Source organism: Sorex araneus, chromosome 6, assembly GCF_027595985.1.
Source record: "Sorex araneus isolate mSorAra2 chromosome 6, mSorAra2.pri, whole genome shotgun sequence".
NCBI classification, from domain to species: Eukaryota; Metazoa; Chordata; class Mammalia; order Eulipotyphla; family Soricidae; genus Sorex; species Sorex araneus.
In genome coordinates, this window is record NC_073307.1 from 131,808,408 (window position 1) to 131,834,538 (window position 26,131).

At 42.1% G+C, this 26,131-nt stretch overlaps 1 protein-coding gene across 2 annotated transcripts; it reads right to left on the reverse strand.

Annotated features, from left to right (window-relative positions):
- Positions 1 to 490: 490 nt before the first annotated feature.
- On the reverse strand, positions 491 to 7,927 carry KCNA4 (potassium voltage-gated channel subfamily A member 4). Of its 2 annotated transcripts, none has more exons than XM_055141528.1 (2): positions 7,396 to 7,927; positions 491 to 4,108 (listed from the first exon to the last, which is right to left on the reverse strand). In XM_055141528.1, the coding sequence occupies exon 2, from the start codon at positions 3,331 to 3,333 to the stop codon at positions 1,375 to 1,377; it is 1,959 nt and encodes a 652-aa protein (XP_054997503.1). In that variant the 5' UTR covers positions 3,334 to 4,108; positions 7,396 to 7,927; the 3' UTR covers positions 491 to 1,374. The 2 variants fall into 2 exon arrangements, with proteins under 2 accessions (XP_054997503.1, XP_054997504.1); XM_055141529.1 differs by lacking the exon at positions 7,396 to 7,927 and adding an exon at positions 6,528 to 6,597.
- Between the last annotated feature and the right edge of the window lie 18,204 nt (positions 7,928 to 26,131).

Sequence of the window (26,131 nt, forward strand, 5' to 3'; positions counted from 1 at the left end):
GTTAATTTAGGTTCATAAATCATTTTCTTAAATAGTGGTGGTGATGCTGAAACAAAATGTTTTAACATGTTCTTTTTTATATAAATTTTATCAAATAGAATGTTATGCTCTAAAGTTAACCACCATACTCTGTCCTAATGTAGCTACACAAAGAAATAAACTTAATAAATCTAAAATTTATGTTGCGCATTTAATAGAAGAGCTGTTAGGCCATTATCACTGTAGCTTTGGGGCATCTGAGTTCTTCAAGAATTCTTTCAGTGCATGCATTAACTTTGGTTAAATCATTATGAACTTAAAAGGCAAAAGAATATTTAAAATATATGGTTTCCGAAACATCATTGTAACAGACCAATTTCAAAATATTCAGTTGCTAATGTTTACTTCATAGTTCCTTTGCAAACCAATTATTTATATTTTTTAAGAGGGAATAGTGTGCTGTTGCCTGCGTGACCATTAGTCTCACACAAAGAAAAGAAAACAATAAAACAAGACTAAGAAATCATTCTTCCAATGATTGTCATTGAACTGTTACATTAGTAAACATTCACAGTATGAAGTCTCTCTCAGTCTCCAGCATATCAAGTAGTGCAAAGAAAAGAAAAAAAAAATCCAGTCCTGTTATCTGTGAACAAAACTTGTTACATTTTCTCTAATTTCATTTCTTCCATAATAAGCATTTGCTGTCATATCATCCCAAAATTATAATAAAATATAATCAATTTCTAAAGGCCCCTGCAGCCTTTTTAAAAGTTAATTTCCAGTTAAAAATAAACTTTTAATTAAATCCAAGATAAAATTGTGACCTATATTCTATTAAATAATCCACTTTCTTTTTTTTTACACAGTAATTCTTACAATTTTTTTAAAAAAGCAACAACTATAGAATCCAAAGATATGAGATGTTATTAAAGCACTGATAAATGACTGCTCAAATTCATAATGTCTTACATAGTAAATACTTTGAAATGCCAACTTTTCCCATCACTTCACAATTACTAATAATGTTGACAATTTACTTACACACACATACAACCCACACACACGCACGCATACACACTCACATTCTCTCCATAAAGCCATCTTTACTTTTAACATCTTCTCCTATTAATGTGCAAAATTCTTTCATTCTAGTAAAAAATATAAAGATAGATTTGCTCCTATTTAAGCCTCCCTTTTTTCTCCAAGATGTATCATTTATTTGATATGTAATACAAGTTTAGTAACATTTATGCCATGTATAACCATTAAATGGCATACTACTATATGCATTGGGTTCATTTGCATATTTCATTTTCATAACTGTACTCTATGCATAAATATATTTGGAGATGCTGGAGCTGCAGGGTTGGGGTGGGGGGTGGAGACAGAGATTCACACATCAGTCTCCACAGCCTTCACATTAGAACAGTTGTTTTTATCTGTCTCACTGTCATCCCCCTTTCCCTGACACTTCTCCTCCTTAGCACAGAGAGATTCCTTAACTCCTTCTTCCATCTCTAGATACTCTGACTTGTCCCCCAGGGAAGAAGAAGTAGAGCTCCGGAATTTCTTCAGCAAATTAGAAGGGAGGTATGGGCAACTGACTGCGTTCTGCGTCAACTGTGTCTGTTCCTCATTTTCAGTCTCTCTGTGGTAGAAATAGTTAAAGTTAGAGACAATCACTGGCACGGGCAAAGCAATGGTTAAGACACCAGCAATGGCACACAGGGACCCCACGATCTTGCCCCCTACAGTGATGGGCTTCATGTCTCCATAGCCCACAGTGGTCATGGTCACCACGGCCCACCAAAACGCATCTGGGATACTTTGGAAATGGGTGGTCGGTTCATCCGCCTCTGCGAAATACACAGCGCTGGAAAACAGGATGACCCCAATGAAGAGGAAGAAGATCAGGAGGCCCAGTTCCCGCATGCTGGCTCGGAGGGTGTGGCCCAGGATCTGCAGGCCTTTGGAGTGCCTGGAGAGTTTGAAGATCCGGAACACACGAACCAGACGAATGATCCTGAGGATGGCAAAGGACATGGCCTGCTGCTGCTGCCCGTTGCCACCCCCCTGCTGCTGGGCCAAGTCAGTGCCCAGTGTGATGAAATAAGGCAAAATGGAGACAATGTCAATGATGTTCATGATGTTCTTGAAGAAGAGGGCCTGGCTGGGACAAGCAAAGCAGCGGACCACAAACTCAAAGGAAAACCAAACAATGCAAACTGTCTCCACGATGAAGAAGGGGTCATTGAATATCGTGTGCCCTGAGTTCTCCAGGTGGGCTGCTGAGGTGTCATTCAACAGCCCACTGTGCCCGCCTGCACTCAGTGCCATGATGAGATCCCTGTCGTCCCTAAACTCAGGCAAGGTTTCCAGGCAGAAGATGACAATGGAGATTAAGATGACCAGGACCGAGACGATGGCTATGCCCCTAGCTGGACTGGAGCTCTCTGGATACTCAAAGAGAAGCCAAATCTGCTTCTTAAATTCATTCTCTGGCAACGCCCTGTCCTCCTCCTCTCTCACAAAGCCCTCGTCCTCCCGGAACTTGAGCAGGGCCTCCTCGCCCAGCTGATAGAACTTCACCTCCTCAGTGAAGATATCAAAGGGGACATTGACAGGCCTCTTGAGGCGGCCTCCTGATTGGTAATAGTATAAGATGGCATCAAAGCTGGGCCGGTTCCTGTCAAAGAAATACTCGTTACGCAAAGGATCAAAGTACTGAGTCCTCTTCTCGGGGTCCCCCAGCAAAGTCTCTGGAAACTGGGCCAGAGTTTTCATCTGGGTCTCAAATCGCAGGCCTGACACGTTGATCACCACACGTTCACAACAGTCACTGTAGCGGACGGAACTGTAGCCACCCCCGTCGTCCTGAGGCAGCAGGTCCGTGTAGGAACACTCATCCCCATGGTCATCCTCGCTATAGTAAAACCTCCCCTCCTCTTCCTCATCCTCGTCCTCATCCTCTTCTTCTTCCTCCTCGCTCAGTTCCCTCAGAATCTTCTCCTCAGAGCCACTGGGCATCAGGTCAGAGCAATGAGGAAAGCTGCTCTGCCGGTGGTGAACTTTCTTCTTCTCAGGCCGCTGTTTCTTCTTCCTCCGACTACCCCGGCTGCTCTGAGGGTCATGGGAGCTGCAGGCCCCACGGGACTGGTGATGGTGGTGGGAGCCCCCTCCAGAACCCCCACCTCCTTCCACAGCGGCTGTGGCCGCAGCCACTGCAGCTGCTGCAGCTGCCCTGGAATGTGCAAGTCTCTCCCGCTCCCGGGCCCGGGCCTGGGCTGCGTAACCATAAGGCATGTGACTGTTGCACCCTGAGCTTTCCGCACTCACCATTGCAACCTCCATGGTGGTGGTTTGGGGAAATGGCTGGCTCCAGTGGTTCAGGAAGAAAGAAAAGGAGGACGGCTTCTTTTCTCACTAAATTAAGGTAAGTTTGGAACCCTTCGGCAGATTGCTTGGAAGACTAAAGATATTTTCAGTCCAACTTTGCATTTTCTGTTTTTAAAGCTGCACAGCCCATGCTCTTCCTTCCCAAGAATTCCAAGTTGCTCTTCAGGGCTCGGTTGGTCTAGCTAAATAGCCTAGTACGCTCACGTCCAAGTCTAAAAAAATGTTGGAATCTTTCCAACACCTGTGTTCGGGTGGATTTCAAATTTGGACATACATCTGGGATGTAGTGGGGGTGCTGCTGCTGCAAGATTCAAAGGCAGCAAATATCACACAGAGAGCACTTGTGCCTAGAGAACCGAATAAATTTTTTCTGCCATGAGAAATGTCCAAAGCTCCGTCTTTCAAATTCAAATAAAATGCAAAGAGGCTTTTAGTCTTAGCACTGGCTCTCTATTGATGGCTTGACCCATGTTAGCATGTGAATTGAGGCATGTCCAGCCATTGCCATTCAAAGTCTATCAGGAGGATTCCAGGTTCTCCCCTGAAGTTCATCACAGGCTTCCTGGACCCAGGGGCAATGCCAAACTATCGATAGAGGCAAAGACACTGGGAGGTAGAGAAGATGTAAGATGAGATGTCAGCAGGGGCAACCCCGACTCTAAGTTCTCCATAGAAATCAAGGAAATGCAGAGCATCCTTCAGCTAAAAGCATGCAGAAGAAGCACTTCACCTGAAAAAAGGAGGGGAAATAAGCACAGAAGAAAAAATACAAAGTAATATCAAATGTAAAGTGCAAATTGAGTGTTCCTTTCACAAACACTTCTTTCTCTGGTCCTCAAGAAAACTACACACAACACCAAGCAACCATGCATTTCCAAGGAATATGGGACAAGTTGGTATATCTCCTCCTACTAAATAGCTTTCTTTCCTTCTCCTTTGGAAATATTTCAGTTGTCTCTTTTCATGGCAACTCAATATTTTTTTTCCTTTCTCCATTCTTGACCCTTAAGGCACTTCAATCCTCCCTTCACCAGGATTTAATTCACATTGTTACTCTTGATGCCATACTAAGTTATGCTACAGCAGCTCACATCCTTCACTGATCCTAAGGTATTTTTTAAAATGTCTCTGCAAACAGTATTGCTGAATGTACAGCCTTCCCCCACCCCTTCTTGATTCAGGATCAGAGAAGTCAGAAAGGGCAGTTTTCTTGAATCCAGTATCTGCCACTTGAACAAGTTTTCACTTCAACTACAAAATACAAATTATATACAACTGGTCTCATCCCACTTTCAAAATAATACGATAATACATGTTAACAGCACTGTATAGAGCTGTGCATACATTATGAACATCAAGAAATAGAGATAGCCATTAATAACTTGAGAGCAACCTAAGTTTATTTATTTATTTTGGTTTGGGGGCCACACCCAGCAGTGCTAAGGGCTTATTATTCCTGGATCTGCACTCAGGGATAACTCCCGAAGACTCAGGGGACCATATGGGCTGCCAAGAATCAAAGCCAGGTTGGGTGCATGCAAGGCAGGAGGGAGCCCTTTGCACTTTACTATCACTTCGGCCCCCAAACCTAAGCTTTTTTTAAAATCTATCTACCCACCTCCAAGTGTGTGTATGTGCTTCTGCCACCACGGAAAGTAGGGAAAGGACAGCATGGTGATAACCAGGACATTTTGAGACTAGCTGAGAGCTTGTATTTTGTTGGCGATCTCTGAAGCATATCCCTGTTGTTGTTTTTCTGTTCCCCAGACTCAGAACACTCCCTCCCACCCACAGCCTAGGAGCTAATCCCAGTTTCTGCATCTCTAATAACCATCTCTCCCTGCAGCTCCTCTATGTTCACCTAAGTGCCCCTCCTACACAGTTCTCAAGATTTGTCTCCTTACAGTTTTAAACCTAGGTTGTTATGGACTTTCGTTGCTGCCCAACACTTCTCTCCTATAGTTTAATCAATATCCTCAATATCCCAACAGTTTTCTTTCTTCTTCTCTCTCAGCTCACCTTTATTGTCCTGTTCCTAGTTCCTGACTGCCTTTTCCTTACAGCCCAGCCATCTCCACTGGTGCCTGGTATGTGACTTGTGTCTTCCTTCTCTCAGTTTTCTCCACCTAAGTCCAGCTAATGCATCTTCTCAGTAGCACAAGCTGCAAGAACTCCTGCCCCAGTCCTCTTTCTCCTCTGGGTTCCTTCATTCAGAACTTCCAAGAATGCAGAAAGTGTGGCCCAGAGAATCGAGGAGGATAATGACAGCTAGAATTCAGGGCATCTACCAGCTTCTATTCCTGGAAGCACTTGGGGAACATAAGAGAAATGGCTTTCTGGAGCCATTAAGAGGGATTCAGCTCTTAACCACCTGCTGCTCCTTGCTGAATAGTATCAGCCTAGAAACCTAAACACACCAGAGTTTTAGAAAGTGACAAGCAGGAAACTGGTACACAGAGGGTATCCCAGTAATCTACCCCTTTCCAATCATGCATAAACTTAAAGCAGAAATTAAACTGGGACACAAAACCCAGAAAATACACCTGTGGAGGTATCTCAAATGACACACACCTTTCTTTGCCAGATTCCCAACCATCTGCCACTCTAAAATGGTGACCTGCGGGAGGATTCCAAATCTCCTTCACAATGCCACCCTCAAGTGACCCACACCATTGGAGGATCAGCCCAGCATCCCTGAAACATTTTTGCAGACCACAGAGCCTCAGAGTTTGCTCAGTTGCTTTTCCAATGCCCTCAAAGGAGTTGTAATACACTATTTAAACAGAGCCTCGGCATTATCAAAGTGCCTGCGCCTTTGTAGACTATGAACATCCCTTGCCAGCCCAAACCCTTATCAAAAGGTCAAAAATTAGGGGCGAGCATCTTGGGATTCACCACCCTCTGGGCTGAAACTCTAAACCTAAACTCTTTCAGTCTGCATCAAATAATTTCTAATTTGTTTATTTATCAATTTATTCAAATCTATTAAGGTTTATCCAACTCCTTCCTCCACCCTACAAAAACTAAATTATCTTCCTTTTAATTGGTTATCAGTTACCTCACTATTCCTGATCTTTAAAAATAGTAAAAAAGGGGAAAAGGAAAGAGAAATCCTTCCTTCCAGAAAACCTGAAAGATTTTATACATACCTCTTCCTTCTCAAGGTATTCATGAGTGAATATATCCAGACCATCTCCCCAGGAGTCTTTTGGGGAGAAGCCCTTCGCAGGGAAATTTCCCTTTCTTTCACCATTAAACTAATAGGAATGTGCAGACTACCTATTCCCTAATCCCTAAACCTCCAAACAACCATCTAACATCCAGCCCCTCCTCTCTCCACCCCCCCCATACACACACACACACACACACACACACACACACACAAACACACCCCAACAACAAGGCTGTTAAATTTCAGGGCTAATTCTTGCAACTGTTTTAGGGTGGTATCTGAGCTTTATCAGAGAAAACGAGAAAGAGAAGGAGCGATTGAGAGAACCAGAAAGGCCAACACCATGAGAAACACACACTTCAACGCACGCCATTTACACGGTCGGTCCCTGTGTGTTGCTCAAATGCTCGGAAAATGCACGCAGATCCAAATGTTGGGAGAGGCAGCGTTTCCAACCCGATCACCAGCTGTTCCCAGAGGAACGAAACCGGTGAGTCTGGGATGAAGCAAACGATGCTAAATCTAAACCCCACCTCGCGGGGTGGGGGGTGGGGGGGAACGACATCTTTAATCGCGCCCTCGCCTCCAGACCCAGGTTCCCGCTCCCGCACATTAAGCAGGGCGCACGCACCCCATCCCCGGGGTTGGGAAAATAACAACTGCTACCCCCCGGAGCGCCGCGCAGCATCTACACCTCCCTTCTCCCACCTCCTGGTTATTTTTAACCGCCTTCCATTCATGCCCTTCTGTCACATTCCCGATATTATTTATCCCTCAAATGCCCACTGCTTCTTCACAGCCAAAAGAGGAGCGTGCAAGCAAGATAAGAGCGGTCTCATACTTACCGTTCCCAGGAGGGGTGCAAAATAAAAAGAAAGAATGGGTGGGTGGGTGCGGGGGGGAAGGTTGCTCCTTGGTCCTTCCAGCCCCCCCAGTCTGCAACTGCTGGAAGAAAGGAAGAATGATCGGGGGGGGGGGGGGCGCTAAAAGGAATCGCGCCGGTGTGGCAGGTGGAGGTTCCAAAATATCCGCGGAACAAGTTCAGTTGGCCGTCGCGGGGTAGGGCGGCGGGAGGGAGAGCCAGTCCTAGATGCTGAGTCCGGGGATGGGGAGCGGGGCTGCCCCAGGAAGACCCCTTCCCCCCCTGCAAGACTCCTGGTTCCGCTGGAGTTTTCAGCAGAGGAGGGCTCTTCTGAGAAAGGAAGTCAAGGTTCCCCCAGAAGGAAAAAAAAAAAAAAGGGTGGGGTGGAGAAGCAGCAGCAAAATCCTAGACAGCAGCGATCACTTGTTAAGCCCGAATTCCTCCTCCAGTATCCATCCCTCTGGCGCTCGCGCGGGCTGCCGAGCCGCACACGCCTCCCCGGGCCGCGAACGCGCGGCGGCCGGGGGCGGGGCCAGGGCCTGCCGCGGGTGTGGCGTGGCGGGCGCTCGCCGGGGCGGGCACAGTCACGACGCCGCCGAGGCTGGTGGAGGGGGGGGGGGGAGGGGGGTGCGGGGAGAGCCGAGCGGGCGCCGGGCGTCAACCCCACCCCGAGCGCAGGTGTCCACGCTGGAGTCGACACGGGGAGGGGTCCCGACGGCGGAGCGCGAGCGCTTAAGAGAGATCGGGAAGATCGGGGAAGTGGGGGGAGGCGGGGAGAGGACAGGGGAGCTCGACGGTAGGTACAGGCACGACCCCAGGGTGGTTCCACCCCCTCCCCCCACAAGGGCTTTTTCCTGGATCCCCTTCTCCCCGCTCCCCCGGGTGCTTTTCACTCCTCCCGCGTCCTCTCTGGGCTGCGGGATGGGGGGAGTCTGGTGCGTCTCCTGAGGGTCCGCCTCGGTCGCCACCTCCCTCCCTCGGCACCCAGTGAGTTTGTTGGCTCGGTCCGAGTCCGGCTTCTGACACGCACCGAGAAGCCCGACTTGCAACCCAAGTTCGGCAAGAGCGCGGCGAGGGTGGCCGGAATGGGCACCCGTTCCACGCGACCCCACCCCCCCCGCGAGGCGCAGGTCCGGGTGCGGGGAAGAGTCTGGGGGTTCTGACTGCGTAACTCCGGTGCCCGGGGTGGGGACTTGAAGGGGGCAGGGGAGAACCTGTTGCGGAGAAAAAAAAAGAAAAGATCCCAGAGATAGATTTGGCTCCTTGGAGATCAGGGCTCCTCCGCTATCCACTGAATCTCCGAAAACTTGTGAGTGAGCCCGCGGTGCCTGGTGCCCTCATCACCCAGGAGGGACCACCGGCTTGCTCTTTAGGGGGTTGGTGCAGGAAATGCCTCCGGGCATCGCTGTAAATGGGAAATTCCCACAACAGCACAGAGGTGGGTGTGGGGAGTGGGGAGGGTTAGCGGTGGAAAGAGCACCCTGACACGCACGCACACCTGGAAGCCCAGGTGGCACCCGCACCTCGGGCACTCCTCCCGGCTCCCCCTGATGGACCGAGCAGGCAATGGCCCAGCTTGCTCAAGCAATTCCAACCTTGGGCGATTCAGCTGGCACTCGTGCGGCCACCGTTTGTCCTCGGCTGGCAGCTTTGTTGGAAGGCCCTGTTGGCCTCCTCCTTTTGTGGCAGTCGATTAATTATTAAGAGAAATATTCCAGAGTTGAATTATAGATATGCCCCGCGCTCACTCACCTCATCGCTTCTGGCTCGGAGAAGGACATCTGGAGGCTGGCTTTTCATTGCAGTTCGATTTGGGGTTTTTGTTTTGGTCTGTTGAAATAAGTCAAACTTCGCTCTATAATTCCTTTTTTAAAAAAGACAAAGAAAGAAGGAAGGAAGAGGGAGGGAGGGAGGAAGGAAGGAAGGAAGGAAGGAAGGAAGGGAGGGAGGGAGGGAGGGAGGGAGGGAGGGAGGGAGGGAGGAAGGAAGGAAGGAAGGAAGGAAGGAAGGAAGGAAGGAAGGAAGGAAGGAAGGAAGGAAGGAAGGAAGGAAGGAAGGAAGGAAGGAAGGAAGGAAGACAAAAACGCCCAATGTAGGTCCTAGTTTTCCTCATTTCTTCCAGGTAGAGCAGTTTGAAGTTGTGTCCTCCATGTGTTTACCAAGGAGGTTCAGGTGCAAAAGTTGCCAATAGTCTCTGTGGAGGCCATTTGCCTCATTGTGTCCCTATTATACTTCCTTCTAGAGAACACGGAGGGGGGGGGGGGCTAGGACTTGTCCAAAATGAGAAACAATCCTGTGCACCGGAGTTGAACATCTCTCTGGGCCTCTACAAAATGACATAGTTACTCTGCCGTTTCGTATATCCTCAGAGCAGGGCTTATTGCTGTCAGAGTGGTGATGCTTGTGATGGTGCAGGCTGGGCTGAGGACACAGGAGCTTGGTATCCTTTTCCGAACAAACAATTGGGGAGGTCCATTTAGAAAATATATATGGAATAATTCCAGAATGAAAACTGGGATTGGATGATATACAAAAGGCAACAGTTACATCAACGGCTGGACAATCAATTGGATTACGTTAAGGCATTATGAATTTTACCTCTACGTACAATTTACTGTTAATTGCCATCATGGACCAAAGAATTTTTGAAGCTTAAAATTCTGGAGGACTTTATAAATATTTGCACTCATTAAATATCAGGAATCTGGATTACTGAAGCATGGGAAATAAAGAAAATACAGTTACAGTCCAGCAAAAAGGAAAGAAAAAATGAGAAAGAATAAATTTCCTCCCAAAGAAATTATTTAGCTCATGACTATTTATTGAAGAGTTCATCAAAGCAGGTGACATTCATTGAATAGTTCCAGAATTTAGTTCTGGATGTGTGTTTCTGCATGTCTGCTGTCTAATTTTATCTGTGTTGCTAAACATTTTATGCAGCAGATACAAAAATTATTATTATTATTTTATAGAGAAAAAAATGAGACTGACAATGGCTAACTTGCCCCAAAGTTATGTCACTAATTTCACTTGTACACAAGTGAAATTAGTGACATAACTTTGGGGCAAGTTATGTCACTAGTTATGTAGCATAATTGGGCCTTACCATCTAACTGCCATGTGCATAAACCCTATGCTAATAAAAATTATTCCATGTACCCTTGGTCCACACCTCATAAACCAGTGTTATGAAACAAGGCTGTGTGCTATGAAGAGGTATGAACACAGTGCTCCTGGAGTACAAAAATGGAACTGCAGGTTGGGTGTTTGCCTTGCATGCAGCCGGCCTGGGCTCGAACACTCCAAGCTCACCAGGAGTGATCCCTGAGCACAGATTCAGAAGTAAGCCCTGAGCACTGTTGGGTGTGGAAAAAAAATAAAACAAAACAAAAATAATGGAATTGTCTATATTAGGGGGTAGCAAGCAAGAATTGGCCAGAAAAGGGGGAGCCATGTCTGAGAGTGGTGGGAAATTCAGCAGCTGTGATACTGGTGTGGGGGCAAATAGAGAGAGTGTAGACCAGGAGAGATAAGTGAAGTCTAACTGGGAAGAATCTTTGCTTCTGTTCTACCTCCAGCCTTCTTCCCTTCCTCCTGTTCCTCCACACTCATACAAACATATGAGGCAGGCAAGCACCTTAAACCCTGCACTATTTCTGCTTCCTTTAATAATTTTGTTTTAAAATAAGAAACATTCCACTTCTTCCCTTGACATCTTAAGAATTCCTGGAGTTGCTTGCAAAATAAACGGTACCAGAGAGGTTCTTTGCTTGTGACCAACAAAAATGTACTTTGTGTCGGGTCCAAAATTCTACTCATTTTGAGTAGGAAAAAGGTATTTTCTTACCTTATGTGTTCATAACCTAGTCGAAATTCTTCCAACTCTCCATCCATGAATACACCCGTTACCACAAATAGTTTATCATGGCTTTGAATTCTCTCAGTGGTGGCACAAATGTTCCAGACCACTCTACAAAGCCTTTGCTTGTACAGAAAAGGGCAAAGGGCAGCAGGTCTTCCTTTATACACAGCAGACAGGAGGCTCTGTGGGAGACAACCTAAGTCCATTATAGACGCTTCTGTTCTCCACGGTGGTCCCTAGTGGATTGCATGTTCTGTTTACTCCTCCTCTTTCTCCATAAGAAGCCTGGGATATGTCCCTGAAAATAGGTACTGTACCCTGAGCAGCCCCGCCCAATACCAGACCCAGAGCAGGCCCTCGGTAAGAATGAACCAAATGAATAATGGAAGGTGCTTTCAAGTGCCAAATTCAGTGAATGTGCTGGGAAAGAATTATAAGATTGTGTTGTACCTTCTTATCCCAACCCCTTAACTATCTGACTTCTTTTAAATATAAGAGATGTGAAGGTGACATTTCTGGGAAACTCGGTTCTATGCTTCATTTGCCATACCCAAATCTATGGACTCAAATGTCCTGTGCGGCCCATAATTTCTTATATAATAGGAGGCTTAAGGTTAGTTTCTTCCTGTCAATAGGTTTTTTCCAATGACTGTATATTACTACCTCTCTTTTCATCCCGATCATAACAGTTCCTGTCAAGGTCTAAGACATTCGAGAAGCATATTTGCTTCTTATTAAAGTGAGGAGGAGACTGAAGCCTGGAGAGGAAGACTGAGCACCCACATCCTGCTCTCTCTGCTCACAGCCCTGGGCCAGCCCTAGTGATGAATAAGACAGCTGCTGCTTCTCCTGGTGACACCACAGTCTGTGCGAGACGAGTCTGTGCGTGCTGTGGGGAGGGTACGATAGAAGCCATCCAGGGACAGAGAGAAACAGCACCAAACTGCAATTTTAAGATCTTCAAGGCAGGAGGAGCCTCATGGCAGAAGCTTATTGAATAAGAACTGCATGTCTGAGGATAAATAAAGTAGAGCATCCCACATGAAGTGGGACAAGGAGGAGAGATGGTCGACTTAGAAATGCCGCGGTTGGGGCTAGAGCAATAGCACAGCGGGTAGGGCATTTGCGCTGCACACAGGCAACCCGGGTTTGATTCCCAGCATCCCATATGGTCCCCTGAGCACCACCAGGAGTAATTCCTGAGTGCATGAGCCTAATTCCCTGTGCATTGCCGGGTGCCCAAAAAGAAAAAAAAAGTGAAATGCTGAGGTCAAAAGGTGAAATATGTCAAAACACTATTTTTATATTTGTGTTTATTATTAGCCCTCTGGATTATCAACCCCTTTTTCCACATGCACATGCAGGACATACGGAGTCCATACGCACAACTTGATTCCCTAGGCAAACCCCGGTTAGCAGCTGTGTCATTCATGAAGAGGCTGAGTTATGGATATTTCTATTCTTTCTTGTTATAGTGGCATCTCATTTTCTCTCCAAGAGTGTATCCAAACCTCAAAAGAATGACAGTGCATAGGTAAAATCCTAAATCATCTCCAATAGAATTTTCCTTTTGAAAAGTCTAATTTCAATTTTATTAATTTAATGTTTTTTATTAAGACACCTTAATTTACAAAGTTAGTCGTAGTTGAGATTTAGGTATAATATGTTTCAGCACCAGTCCCACCATTGGTGTCAACTTCCCTGCACTGGTGTCCCCAAAGTCCTCCCCACCCCACCAAATAATCCCTTAACCTGCCTCCTCGAAAGGCACATTTTTCAGTTTGGTTGTTGTGGTTCAGATCTCCTGCTTTCAGTGTTGTTCTTTCTGAACACTGAATGGATGTATAGCTTACCTCTATACCACTAATGAACCTGAGGCTCTAAGCCTCCATTCTTCCTCATCAGCTTCTTTCTAAATGCATATAAATTAAACAGTTGAAGAATTCAATTTGAAAAACATCCCATCTTCAATGGTGATGCACCATATGGGGTGATACTGCTTGAAATCTATTGTTATACACAATAGCAAGGTAACAAAGAATTGCCTTTTTAAACTATTTGTTCTCCTTCCCTTACACATAATTAGGAAAAAAGGGCAGTTGTAGACATTTACTTAAAATGAAATAGCAATCTTAATGCAGATAAAATTTAGCCACTGCCTAGTTTATTGGCTAGAGCCAATCCATCAGGAACAAATTTAGGACAAAGGTGAATGGGAGGAAAAATAGGTATGAAATGGTAATTTAGTTCCAGAACTTTCTGTAGTAACTCCCAATATTTATATATCAGGAAACTGATACCATTTACCTAAACGTGGTCTTTTATAAAACTTAGATTTTAGATCATCATAATATTTTTACTGACAGATATTATCAACACCTTTAACTCCAGAGAAGGCATCACAAGGCTTAAAAAATAAGCATGTCCACACACCCCCTCCAGGGTGCCATCATAGCCCTGATTACCTTTCTCTCATCAACCCCTCTTAATTCTTACTTGCTTAAATGTTAAAAAGACCATGACTAGCAAATGCCTTCCAAAACAAGGGTTATAGTTGTAAGAAGACTGTTCCCATATAGAAAAAGACGTCTCTACTAAGTAGGTCAGTTAGGAAATCTACTGGAAATTACTTCTGCTTTTTACTTACTTTTCTCTATTCCTGACTAAAGATAGAAATATAATTCTGGGAATTAGCCGACTGAAATATGTGTGTGTGTGGGGTGTGTGTGTGTGTGTGTGTGTGTGTGTGTGTGTGTAGTATGTGTGTAAGACCAAAACATCAATTCAAAAATACAAAACCTGAGAATATGTGTGTCCTAGAAGTACTAATATTTTTCACCAATGGTTGCTGAGAACACATAACTAGTAAGATTTTCGATATACTAGGAGCCCTTTCCTTCCTTCTCCCTTTCATTCTACCTCTCCCTTCTACTGCTTTCTCTGTCTCTCTGTTTCTTCTCTGTCATCTCTCTCTTTCACACACACACACACACACACACAGACACACACACAGAGCAAGACTGCACTGCCTATAAACCAAGAGACAAGGACTAAGAATAAAACCTTCCTCCTAGAGCTTCCATCTAGCTCTCCGGCTCACAGATTTATGAGAAAACATTCCTGTTGTATAAGCCAGCAAGTGTCATTTTCTTAGTTGTGGTGTTCTGAACTGGCAAAAATAGCAACAAACTATATAACAGATATTTATACTACCTTTACTAGAAACTTAGCAATAGTACCTGAAACTGAGCAGCAATTTAGAAGTGATTTTTTTATGTTCTCTTTCAAGGAACAGAAATTTTTGTTATTAGCATGTCAGTTGTTAACACAGGAATAAATGTTCTTAGACTATCTTTATATAAAGTTCACACTAAACCAATTTGTAATTCATGACAGTTTTTCTAATAAAATGGCTGTGTGAGCTTAAATATTCAGAATGATTGTTAACAGTATATATTGCTAATTCATTCCATAAAAATTTATTGGTAAGCTCTTTGGTCTCAGGTATTATTAGCTATTAGTGTAAGAACTGATCCACACAATCTCTTTGCTCTTTTATAAACAAGTTATTCTAAGCAACAATAACTCAATAGTATGAGGAAAATAATATAGGCTAATAGATTGTCAGAGAAAGGGTTCAACTTGAGTTGGCTAATTAAGGAAAGCTTCACTAAGAAGGTGGCATTTAAGCCAAGGCCTACATAACAAAAAAGATCATTTTGTGAAGAATTGGAACAGAAAGAAGAAAGCTGTTAGCCAGGGTATGAGCAGATGTGGTACAAAAGTTGAAAGTGTGGGAGAATGATAGTTTGTGAATGATAGTTTTTCAGCAAAAGTTTTCTCAAAGTGAGTCTAGTAACTATGAAATAAACAAGAAAAATGTATTGGTGAGGATGTATTTCTAAAAAGGGAAACCTGTTAGAGGAAATGTAAATTAATGCAGCCACAATGGAAAGCTCATAGATTTCTCAAAAACAGTTATGAATCGAGATGATATATAAACCAGCTATACAATTGCTTGGTATTTATCAGAAGAGCACAAAAATAGTCGCTGGAAATTATATATGTATACCACACTAATGGCAGCATTACTAATAAGAGTTAAAAAAATAAAGATAAATGTGCATTGGCAGATGAATAATAAAAATGTGGCATATATACACAGGAGAATACTAACATATGTTTCATATATATATATGTATATATATATACATATATATATGGGCTGGAGTGATAGCACAGCGGGTAGGGTGTTTGCCTTGCACACGGCTGACCCAAGTTCAATTCCTCTGCCCCTCTCGGAGAGCCCAACAAGCTACCAAGAGTATCCCGAAGGCACAGCAGTGCTTGGAAAGCTACCCAAGGCATATCAGATATGCCAAAAACAATAACAACAAGTCTCACATGGAGACATTACTGGTACCTGCTCGAGCAAATTGATAAGCAACGGGATGACAGTGGCACAGTGATATATATACATAGAACTATTGCATTGTAGCACTGTTCATCGATTTGCTTGAGGGGGACCAGTAACATTTCCATTGGGAGACTTTTTGATACTATTTTTGGCATATTGAATACACCATGGGTAGCTTGCCAGGCTCTGCCATGCGGGCGGGATACTCTCAGTAGCTTGCTGGGCTCTCCGAGAAGATTGAAGGATAGAACCCAGGTCAGCCGCATGCAAGGCAAACGCCCTACCTGCTGTGCTATTGCTCCAGTCCATTCACTTAAAATGAATATGAATTTTCAATTCAATAAATTTTAACAAATATATACTCCTATAATCCTATAGCTACACTCGAAACCAATATTAATGGGGGGCTCGAACAGTGCTCAGATGACTCTATAGGACCTTCCCAACTATTCTTGTTCAATAGGTATTTGTAAGAATATAAGTGGATGCAGTGCTGCTTGGATTCTGGAGTGCCAGAGACCACTAAGTTCATCCCAGAGGTGCTCAGGGGGACCTCCAGGGTCACAGCAGACAGTGTTCTGGGGCTGCAATGGTGATGCTTAAAGCAGATAGATGCACATGTGGTGCTGGGGATCAAACTAGGACCTATCAGCTATCATATCTCCCTGGCCCCAAGGAAAGGCAATTTAAAAGAGTTCAGTTCACACTCAGAATCTATTGCACAAGAATTTTAATATGATTAAATTGTGCTCACCCATAGCTAATGCATTCCAAGTCAGGATCCCAGAAAAACATCTCTCTACTTCCTTCTCTTAGAGCCCATTTCCAGGTTTAATCACTCTTCTAAATACCTGGGAATGCATAGGGGTCCCAGGAGAATTAAGCAGCTAGTTCTGGGAAGCTTTTAAAGACCTACTTCTGAGTACCATTCACATTACCTGATTGCTATGCTCAGGTGTCCTGATTTGTAAATATAGTACCCAGATTCTCTCCCCTGCTCTGGTTTATTCTCTTAGAGGCAGGATGTACTGTCCTCTGTTACAACTTCTGTTTCAGTAAGGGTTGTTTTGGTAGCAAGGAATAGAAAGTAATACAGATGGGCTCATGTACAACAGTGTAAGCAAACTGCCAGATCTTACAAACGTCCAGCAAAGAGCCAAAGAACCAAGGTTTAACAAAAACAGAGAATTAGGCAGATTAAATGTGTCCTCCAATCACTCTGATTTCTTTGCAATGAATCTCTGCTTTCCCATAATTTCTCCATATCTGTATTATTATAACAATCAATTTAGCTTCATTGTTATGTTTCAGTTCAAAGGCCCTTTACATACTCAGAATAATCTCTCTGATTTACAGGCTATAAGTAGGGGAATATCAAATGGCCAATGACAACAGAATCTGAGACTTGTTCTACAGAACTGAACTTGAGTGGAGAGACATTCTTCTGTACGGTATTGTATTAGAACATTATATGCATGGAACGCTATCATAGACAATATTATAAATCACAATGAGTGAAAAAGGGGGAAAAAGTATAAGTACTTAAAGTAGAAGGCAACCAATCTCATCCTGATCAGTATATATTTATATTTATATTAGAACACACTGCACGGAAAAGCCCAGCAAGCTCCCCATGGCGTATCCAATATGCCAAATACAGTGTCAATAATAGATCTTATTCCCATGACCCTTGAAAGAGCCTGCAATCATTGGGAAAGATGAGTAAGGAGAGGCTGCTAAAATCTCAGGGCTGGGATGAATGGAGACGTTACTGGTGCCCGCTTGAGCAAATCAGTGAAAAACGGGATGACAGTGATACAGTGACAGTGATTTTGATTAAAATGATGATAAAGAGAAAGTTGACTGACATGGTCTCATATTCTGAATAAATCCACTCAAGCCAACTTACTTGATTAAGTCATCTATGCCCCAAAGAGAAGCCAACCACTCATCCACATCGAGCAGTGGGATGAATTTTTTTCTGACAGGGAGCAACACAAGTCTAACACTCTAAAGGCAGTGCACTTGGTAACTTGAAGATCTTGGGAAACTCTGCACACTCTTTACCAAATGGATCTTCCTGGCATCTCATCTGGCATTCTTAAACTTCTTCTGATCATCCCATTAGAGGTTATGTAAATTACTTTACAGTTAAGTTGAAACTGACTAATAGACCGTGTTATACTGAAATTTTACAGCATTTTCTTTCTCTAAACTTCAGAAGCAATCATTTCATTTTCAGACTGTAAACATTTCATAGCCTCATGAAAAGTTTATAGAGAGCAGCCATGGCCCAGTATCAAACCATAATCCCTAAACAAAGTAGCTCCTTGACTATTGCCAAGTGCTTAAGATTCTAGGTTTTTAAGAAATTATTGAATAATATCACTGACTTATAAAGTCTGGATGCGAGGTCTCACTCACCTGTTATTTCTGCTTGACTGTGTGCTGACGTATGTGAATGCATCCTGTGTTTATGTGTCTTCTATGTTGTGTGTAATCTATAATGGGAAAACTAATTATTAAATTCTGCAAATGCACCCAGAGGCTACTGTGAGCGATGCAGCCAAAAAAAAAATATCTAAAAATAACTAAGCAATAAATAACCATTTGCAGATGGGAATTGTTCACACAGTTTTCTAAACAACAGCAGGTTTCTTTAAGACATTATGGGATTTTTCCCCTGATATTTAACTAGTATACTAAATCTTTCCTACTTAAAAGCAGATGATTTGAATAGGAGTGCAACAAAATTGATTGAACCTAAATTAAAGTTATTTTAAGACAATATTGAACCATTGCTTTTATCTTAGAATAGCTTCGTAAATGCATATTCTTCTACATTAAAGAACCAAGACTCACTTCTGAGAGATAGAGCATTCTAATAATTATTTTTAAATAGTGCATTGCCAAAAATGTAAGGGCCCCTCTTCAAAGTAGTATCTTGATTGCTTAGTGTTTTCTTTGTTCGGGCTCACACAGAGGAGTGGAAAAAAATAAAGGATACTAAACAAGAGTCCAAAAGTCATTATTATCTAGGAATATGTTGCAGAAATATACAGGTGAGAAAGTTATAGAGTTTACAGCAAGAGATTTGCTGTGAAAAATGCAAGAGAATTGGGGAATTAGCACAGTGACACACCAAATTTTATAAGCAATTGAAACCATAAAAAATACACCAAATTTAAAAATCAATATCAAAAAAGTAGGTTTAATTTTTGATAACTTGAGATAGATTTTTCTATGAAGGACAAAATCAAAGTATTTTGTGCAGCCTTTCAACAGAAACCAAGTTCATAGAGTTTCCTGTTGCCAGCAATGTATTTGTGATTGGTAGTCTGGTCTTGGGCATTAAACTTAACAGTCTCACTACTACTAATATATTTAAAAATAGAATTCACTTCCCTACTTAAGACAGTAGACATCCATCAAGTTATTAGCTTTGGCTCCCATTTTAGCTGAAAGAATATATAGTATACTATGCTCTTCAACATAGAGGAAGTTATTGAATATTTTATTTTGAAGTTTAATATGATGGATATGAAGAATAATTTGACTTGTTTATGCTGATATATAGATCATAGGTTACTAGAACAATATTTAAAGTAAGAAAATACATATCCACTAATAGATGTTTGAACTTAGTTAATATTCTTAAGTTTTCCTAGTGTAATGTTTTCAGAGAGAGAGAAAGAGAGAGAATTGGATAAGTTAAGTGAAAGACAAAATACATAGAATACTTGGGGACTTAATTGCATTCAGAGAATTACAGTTTGAAGAATATTCATTAATGAGGTTTGGAGGAAAGGAAGAAGGAAGGCGATAGGGTTTTATGGAGGCAGAATAAGAAGAGAGTCATCTTAGAATCCTGTAGGTGTTGAAAGAAAAGATGAAGGTATATCTTACTTTGAACAATGAAAATGGAATAAAAATCTACATGTGTTATATTTAACTCTTTTAAGTCACAAAAACATTAGTTGTTTTTATTCAACTCAACATATTTCTAAAACTCATTTGTCAAAAATTTACCTAAATTATGTGAGTTTGAAATTGTAAAACATGACTTATTTGGTTTCTGTAAGGCTACTTATAAATCTAGAACATTAAAACTATTTCAATTTTAGAAATATTCAATTTCATATGCAACAATTACCTAGTATATAATTACTTAATGAGCTCATAGTTCAAAGAGATTGTACAGGGTTGAAGGTGCTTGCCTTGCAAATGGCTGACCCCAGTTTAATCCCGTCACCACACATGATTCCTCAGCATCAGCAGGAATGATCCCTGACAACTAGTTATAAAATTTGGTTATAACCAAATTGATAAGACAATTTGAACAGAGAGAAATATTTTACATTCACATAATGAAAGGTCTTTTGGAATGGAGACATAAACAAACAGAAAGTAAATGTAATGTCCATAATCCATTATAAAACTTTGGTACCAGGGGCTGGAGTCAGAGTACAAATGGTCAGGCACTTGCCTTGCACGTGGCTGGCCCAGTTTTGATACCTGGCTCCCCATCTGGTCCCCTCGGCCCCACCAAAAGTGACCCCTGAGCACAGAGCAAGGACTAAATTCTGAGAAGTTCCAAAAACAAAACTATGGTAGTAGGTCAAGTATAACACAAAAGTAACAAATTTATGGTACAAATCAAAGAGCCTTTCTCTTTCTGGTAAGTAAATGTGCTTAATTTTCACTAAAAACAAAAGGACTAATAGAAGACTAACAAAGCAGAGACTCTATTGTCTTCCACACAACAGAGACAAGATATCCTTCAACAATTAACTCCTTTATAGGATCACCTAATGCTAAAACCAAAAAACAAACAATAATTAAATGGCACCAGAAATCAAGCATGCACTCAAACAAAGAATCAAACACAATCTTGGCCATGCTTCCAATAGTCTCCCTGGACCAGGTGTCAGGCTCCTAGTGAGTCCTCAAGTTCCTTGTCAGAAGTAGAGCACAGTAGGGCTTCATGACCTGGGGGAGTAAACAGGGACCCCCCCCAAAACAGTTCTGGTCTTCTCTCAGGTATAGGACAAAACTCTGGATGATGACTTTGTTATTATTTAATTTTATTATAGATATATGTATACAGGTATTTAATTATTGCAGTGGAAGGGACATTCAAGAAAACAGAAGGGACAGGAAGCAATTATCCCAGAGTTTATGCAAGTCCTGAGGAAGAGCTAAGGTCACTGCTATCTTGATGCGTGGTGGTTCTAAGGGGTGGGAAACTTTCTTACCGTACTTGCTATCTGAACACCAAGGACTCAAAATTCTGTAACTGAATTCCAGGCCCAGTTTCTCACAGCTAGAGAAGCTAATATTCAAAGAGACAAGAGTTGGTGTAAGAAAATGTTTTATCCAAGTATTAGAAGCCCCAAAGGATGGTGAACTCACTGTGCCACCCAATCATCTTAGTTTTGGGCCGCAGTTTTGGTATTAATACAGAGAAAAGGTGGGTAGTGGGACAATGGGTAGTGAAAGTGGAACCGGTCAGGTGGCTATAGGCCCGCATCGGTGTTCCGTGATGGCGGTCTGCTTTCGGTCAAGGCTTTGCAATAATAATCTCTCCCTCCTGCAGCCTGTGTGACGAGTCTTCAGAGCTTCTCCCCCTTAGAGAGCCTGCTCACTGTTCTCTCCCGTTTGTCTCTGACTTAGTCTTGATTTAACACTGGAAACATAATGTAAGAAAACATTTCTTTATCTGAAACAGCCAACACAAAAGCCCGAGGAAGGAGTGGTTACAATGTTTCTTCCCTTCGCCTCCCCTCCCCTCCAGTCTCTTTCCCTTCCCTTCGTTGCCCCTCCTCTCCCTTTCCTTTCCACCCTGCTTCCTCTCCTTAGTGATGGTGATCTGACCTTGCAAGGAGACCTTGCAATCTGACTGAGGGGCGTCAGTCACACACATGCTCCACTATAACTCCAAAACCTTTCATGGCAGTAGTGCAGACCTTGCAGGTTGCAGAGCTCACACACTCGACTTACCACTCGTGCTTTCCACTCTGTTAGCCCTGGTGCTCCTGTACATTCCAGCTGCAGTGTTCTCAGGGGTCACGAAGAGCACACATACCTGGGTGACATAAATGACAGAAAATCTTACCAGATTGCTATCTATATGTGAACGTTATTTTGGGAAGACAACTTATTTTTTATTTTTTTGCTTTTTTGGGTCACACCCAGAGATGCTCAGGGTTTACTCCTGGTTCTGCACTCAGGAATCACTCATGGCAGTGCTTAGGGGATCATATGGGATGCTAAAAATCAAACCTGGGTTGGGTGAGTGCAAGGCAAATGCCCTACCTGCTGTGCTATCACTCCATCCCCAAGGGAAGAAGCTTCTGCACCTCAGAAGAAACAGTGACCAAAATACAAGGACAATCTACAGAATGGGAAAGGATATTTACGCAGTACCCATCCGATAAAGGGTTAATATCAAGGATATCCAATGCATTGGTTGAACTCCACAAGAAGAAAACTGCAGACCCAATCAAAAAATGGGACGATAAAATGAACAAAAACTTTCCCAAAGAAGAAATCCGAATGGTTGAGATATCTAACACCACAGAGACTGGCCAACATACCCCAAAACAAAAGCAACTGGTGTTGGCTTGGATGTGGGGAGAAAGGGACTCCCCTTCATTGCTGGTGGGAATGCCAACTGGTTCAGCCCTTTTGGAAAACAATATGGATGATCCTCAGAAAATTAGAAATTGAGCTTCCATTTGAGCCAGCAATGCCACTCCTGGTAATATAAGCTGGAGAGACAAAAAGGTATAGTAGAAATGACATCTGCATTTCTATGTTCATTGCAGCACTGTTTACAATAGCCACAATCTGGAAAAAACAGAGTGCCCAAAAACAGATGACTGGTTAAAGAAACTTTGATACATCTACACAATGGAATACTATGCAGCTGTCAGAAATGATGGTCATGAAATTTGCATATAAGTGGATCAACATGGAAAGTATCATGTTGAGTGAAATGGGTCAGAAAGAAAGAGACAGACAAAGAAAGATTGCACTCACATGTGGAATATAAAGTAGCAGAGAGGTACGAGCTTGAAATGATGCAATTTCTGGAATAAATTTCTCTGGACTTAGTTACTATAATACTAAAATACAGAAATCCGAAACCGTGCAGCCGCTATTGCAGCCACTCGACCTCATATCTCTTCATTCTCACCAATGGAAAACAAATTATCAAATGCTTCCTTTTCAGCAGGTCTGACTTTGGGGGGAGAAACTCCAAACAATAATAGTGAGTTTTTTGTTGAAATATTGAATGTAGTCAAAGTAAAGTGAAAGTAAGGTGAAATTTATCGGCTACACAGGCGTGGTGGGGGGCTGGGGAGGTGGGGGTGGGGGGTAGGTATACTGTGATTCTTGGTGGTGGAATATGTGCACTGGTGAAGGGATGGGTGTTCGAGCATTGTATAACTGAGACTTAAACCTGGAAGCTTTGTAACTTTCCACATGGTGATTCAATAAAAAAAAAAAAGAATGGCAAAACAAGTCTTAAAATGTTTGGCTGATGAGCGATTCTCTCTACTTACATAAACTGAAGAGCTGAAGGAGGCGGAGGCGGGGAGTCAGTCTATCCCTTTGGTCCTCAGTCTCCTACTGATGCCATTAATCCTATCTAATTTTGTGACCTTTACAATATCAAAAGGGAAAATAATGTATGCTGATTTCCTTGATCCCTATCTGGCTGAGGGCTGGATTAAAAGCGGGAGGAGGCAGAAACAGTTTTCTTTTTTGAACTGACTCTTTCAACAGGTTAAGTTCCGATCTATCTTGTAAAGGACTAACCTGCTTGGTAAAAGGATCAAACCCACAGATGAATAAATAGTCACTGGCTAAAGAACTTTGACATTGTCAAAAATATTTAAAAATAAGAAAAGATAACAATTTTTATCTCAAAGACTTAAGCAACATTATAACAGACCATTACACAAAACAGAAGCATGGCCCTAAAAAGCTTCAAAATATCTAAATTCCTAGGGAAACAAGGCCAATTGTTACATGATATGATAGCAAATGTATAAAATATTTGTTATCTTTTGGTAGTCATTGAAGTTAACGAGCTTTGACTGAAATTCTGACACTCATACTCCCAAACTATAGACAAATCGCTGTAAATTTTATTTTTGCCATCTAAGAAGTGAGGATAAAGTAAATAGCCACCCTGAAGAACAACTTTGATAGGAAAGGAGAAAATGTAAATATTTAGCTCAGTTCCTAGCCTGGTAAGCATTCTAAGGAGTGTCAGCCATAGTAATGGTGGTAGTTATAAAATAGTGCATAAGTAGTATATGTTATAAAAGAACTAACAGGCGGGCTACAGGTATGGGCTATAATTAGTATATTTGCCAGTATGTAATTAAATTGTATTAATGGTGGTACGAATATAAATGTTATAGCAGTTCAAAGAAAGGAAGAACAGTGGAGAGAGAAACAGAGAAATTAGTGCTCTTTGTAATAGGCCTGGCAAGTGGTAAGTCCTTGGTAAATGTTAGGTGACTTTATCAATACTGCTATGTATAGATACTGCTATGTATCGATATTGTATGTATGATACATGTGTATTGATACTGCTCTACATGTATTGATATTATTATGTATCGATACTGCTGTGCATCAATGCTGCCATTTATCAATACTGCTATGTAACAGGCTTTGTAGATAAGCAAAACTTGAGCTGAAACTTAAAGAATAATAACAAAGACACAGCTCAGGAACACCACGGCCAAAGTGGCGGGACCGTTAGTAGGCTGAGGTGCGATGAGGGGTGCTTCCAATTAGTTCACTTCAAGTGGGTAAATCTCCAGAGAGGGAACTAAGTGATTTTTTTTCTTTTTTTGAAAAGGGAGCTGTAGGCCAAATAAGTATGGGAACATCTGCCCTAGACCAAAGCATAAGGGGTTGAGCAAAGCCTGGAGTGCATTTGAAGCATGAGGAAGAGCCTCTTAATAGAGCAGTCTGACCCAACTAGGTTTGGCTTGAAACCGGGATGGGGTTCTTAACAATCAGACCTCAGCTAATCTGAGCAGAGGCCATCCTTAGGAAATTCTAACAAGCCGAGGTCAGAATCTCTTGGTTTTACCAAACAGCCCACTTGCCTTTTGATAAATAATAGATAGGCCTGGATTATTTTAAACCCATGTGGGTGTGGGAGGGGTAAGAGAGGGAAACAAGATAAAATGCACATGGAAACTGGCATATGCTCTCCAGGGTTTTGCAGAAACCAGGTGGTAGCCCCAAAAGAAAATCAATAACCACTGCTTCTATTTGTGGTGCTGTTTCCACAGAAACGTGTTTGTGGGTGAATTTGGAAAGCAGATTTACAATGCCCAAACCACCAGTCCAAAAAAAGACAAAAATTCTGTCAAGTAAACTTTTTAACTGTAGTAAAAAACGTTTGACTTTACTAACATTTTTTCCCCATTTAATCAACAATATTTGAAGGGAATCATCAAATAAACTCAGTCATCGTTCTGTAGGCATAATAACATTTAAACCTGGTAGCTATATTAGTTTTAACATAAGCAAAATATGTGGAAAGTGGTAGCACAATGTTTTGCTGGTTTGTCAAATTAAGCTGATTTGCAAAATTAATGACAATTGTCCAACTTAATTTCAAGGCACCGTGCTAATAAGGTTAACACTAATTAAGAGAAAAAAATCTCACCTTTGTTTTAGTGCCTTGATAAATTAAAATGTTGCAACATGCATATTGTAGGCCGTAGCAAATATAGTTCTGAAATTATCTGTCAGGATTTATCAATGATCCTTTACCTCAGAGAAAATAAAGTTCTTCCTAATGCCCATTTTTCAGTAGAATGAGTACATTTAATATTTTGGTTGGTGTCAAAATCAACCTCTGTCTCTCTCAGAGAGCAAGCTACCGAGAATATCCCACCCACACGGCAGAGCCTGGCAAGCTACCCATGACGTATTCGGTATGCCAATGACAGTAACAAGTCTCACAATGGAGACATTACTGGAGCCCGTTCGAACAAATTGATGAACAACGGGATGATACTGCAATGCTACAATCAAAATCAAAGTACTAAATGTGTTCAGAACTTTAGTCATTTAGTGTTCAGTAACCTTTAGAGTTCATTTTATGTGACTATTTTAGAGTATTTTTAAGTTTATAAAACAATTGACATGTGCATATATACAGAAATTTTCCTTATGATCTGACCTCACACATGCATTTTCTTCCCAAGTATCAATATCATTCACCAGAAAAGACACTTACCAAGTACTAACCTATGTTGATAGATTAGAATCACACAAAGTCCATAGTTTGTCTTCAATGTCTCTCGATGTATGGACTTTGGACAAATATATATCTATTATATAATACAGTACTTTGATCCTATAAAAATTCTGATTTTATTATAATAATTATACATATAT

Excerpts from the sequence above, each read along its gene's own strand:
- KCNA4 (XM_055141528.1), bottom strand. The coding sequence starts at position 3,333 with ATGGAGGTTGCAATGGTGAGTGCGGAAAGCTCAGGGTGCAACAGTCAC.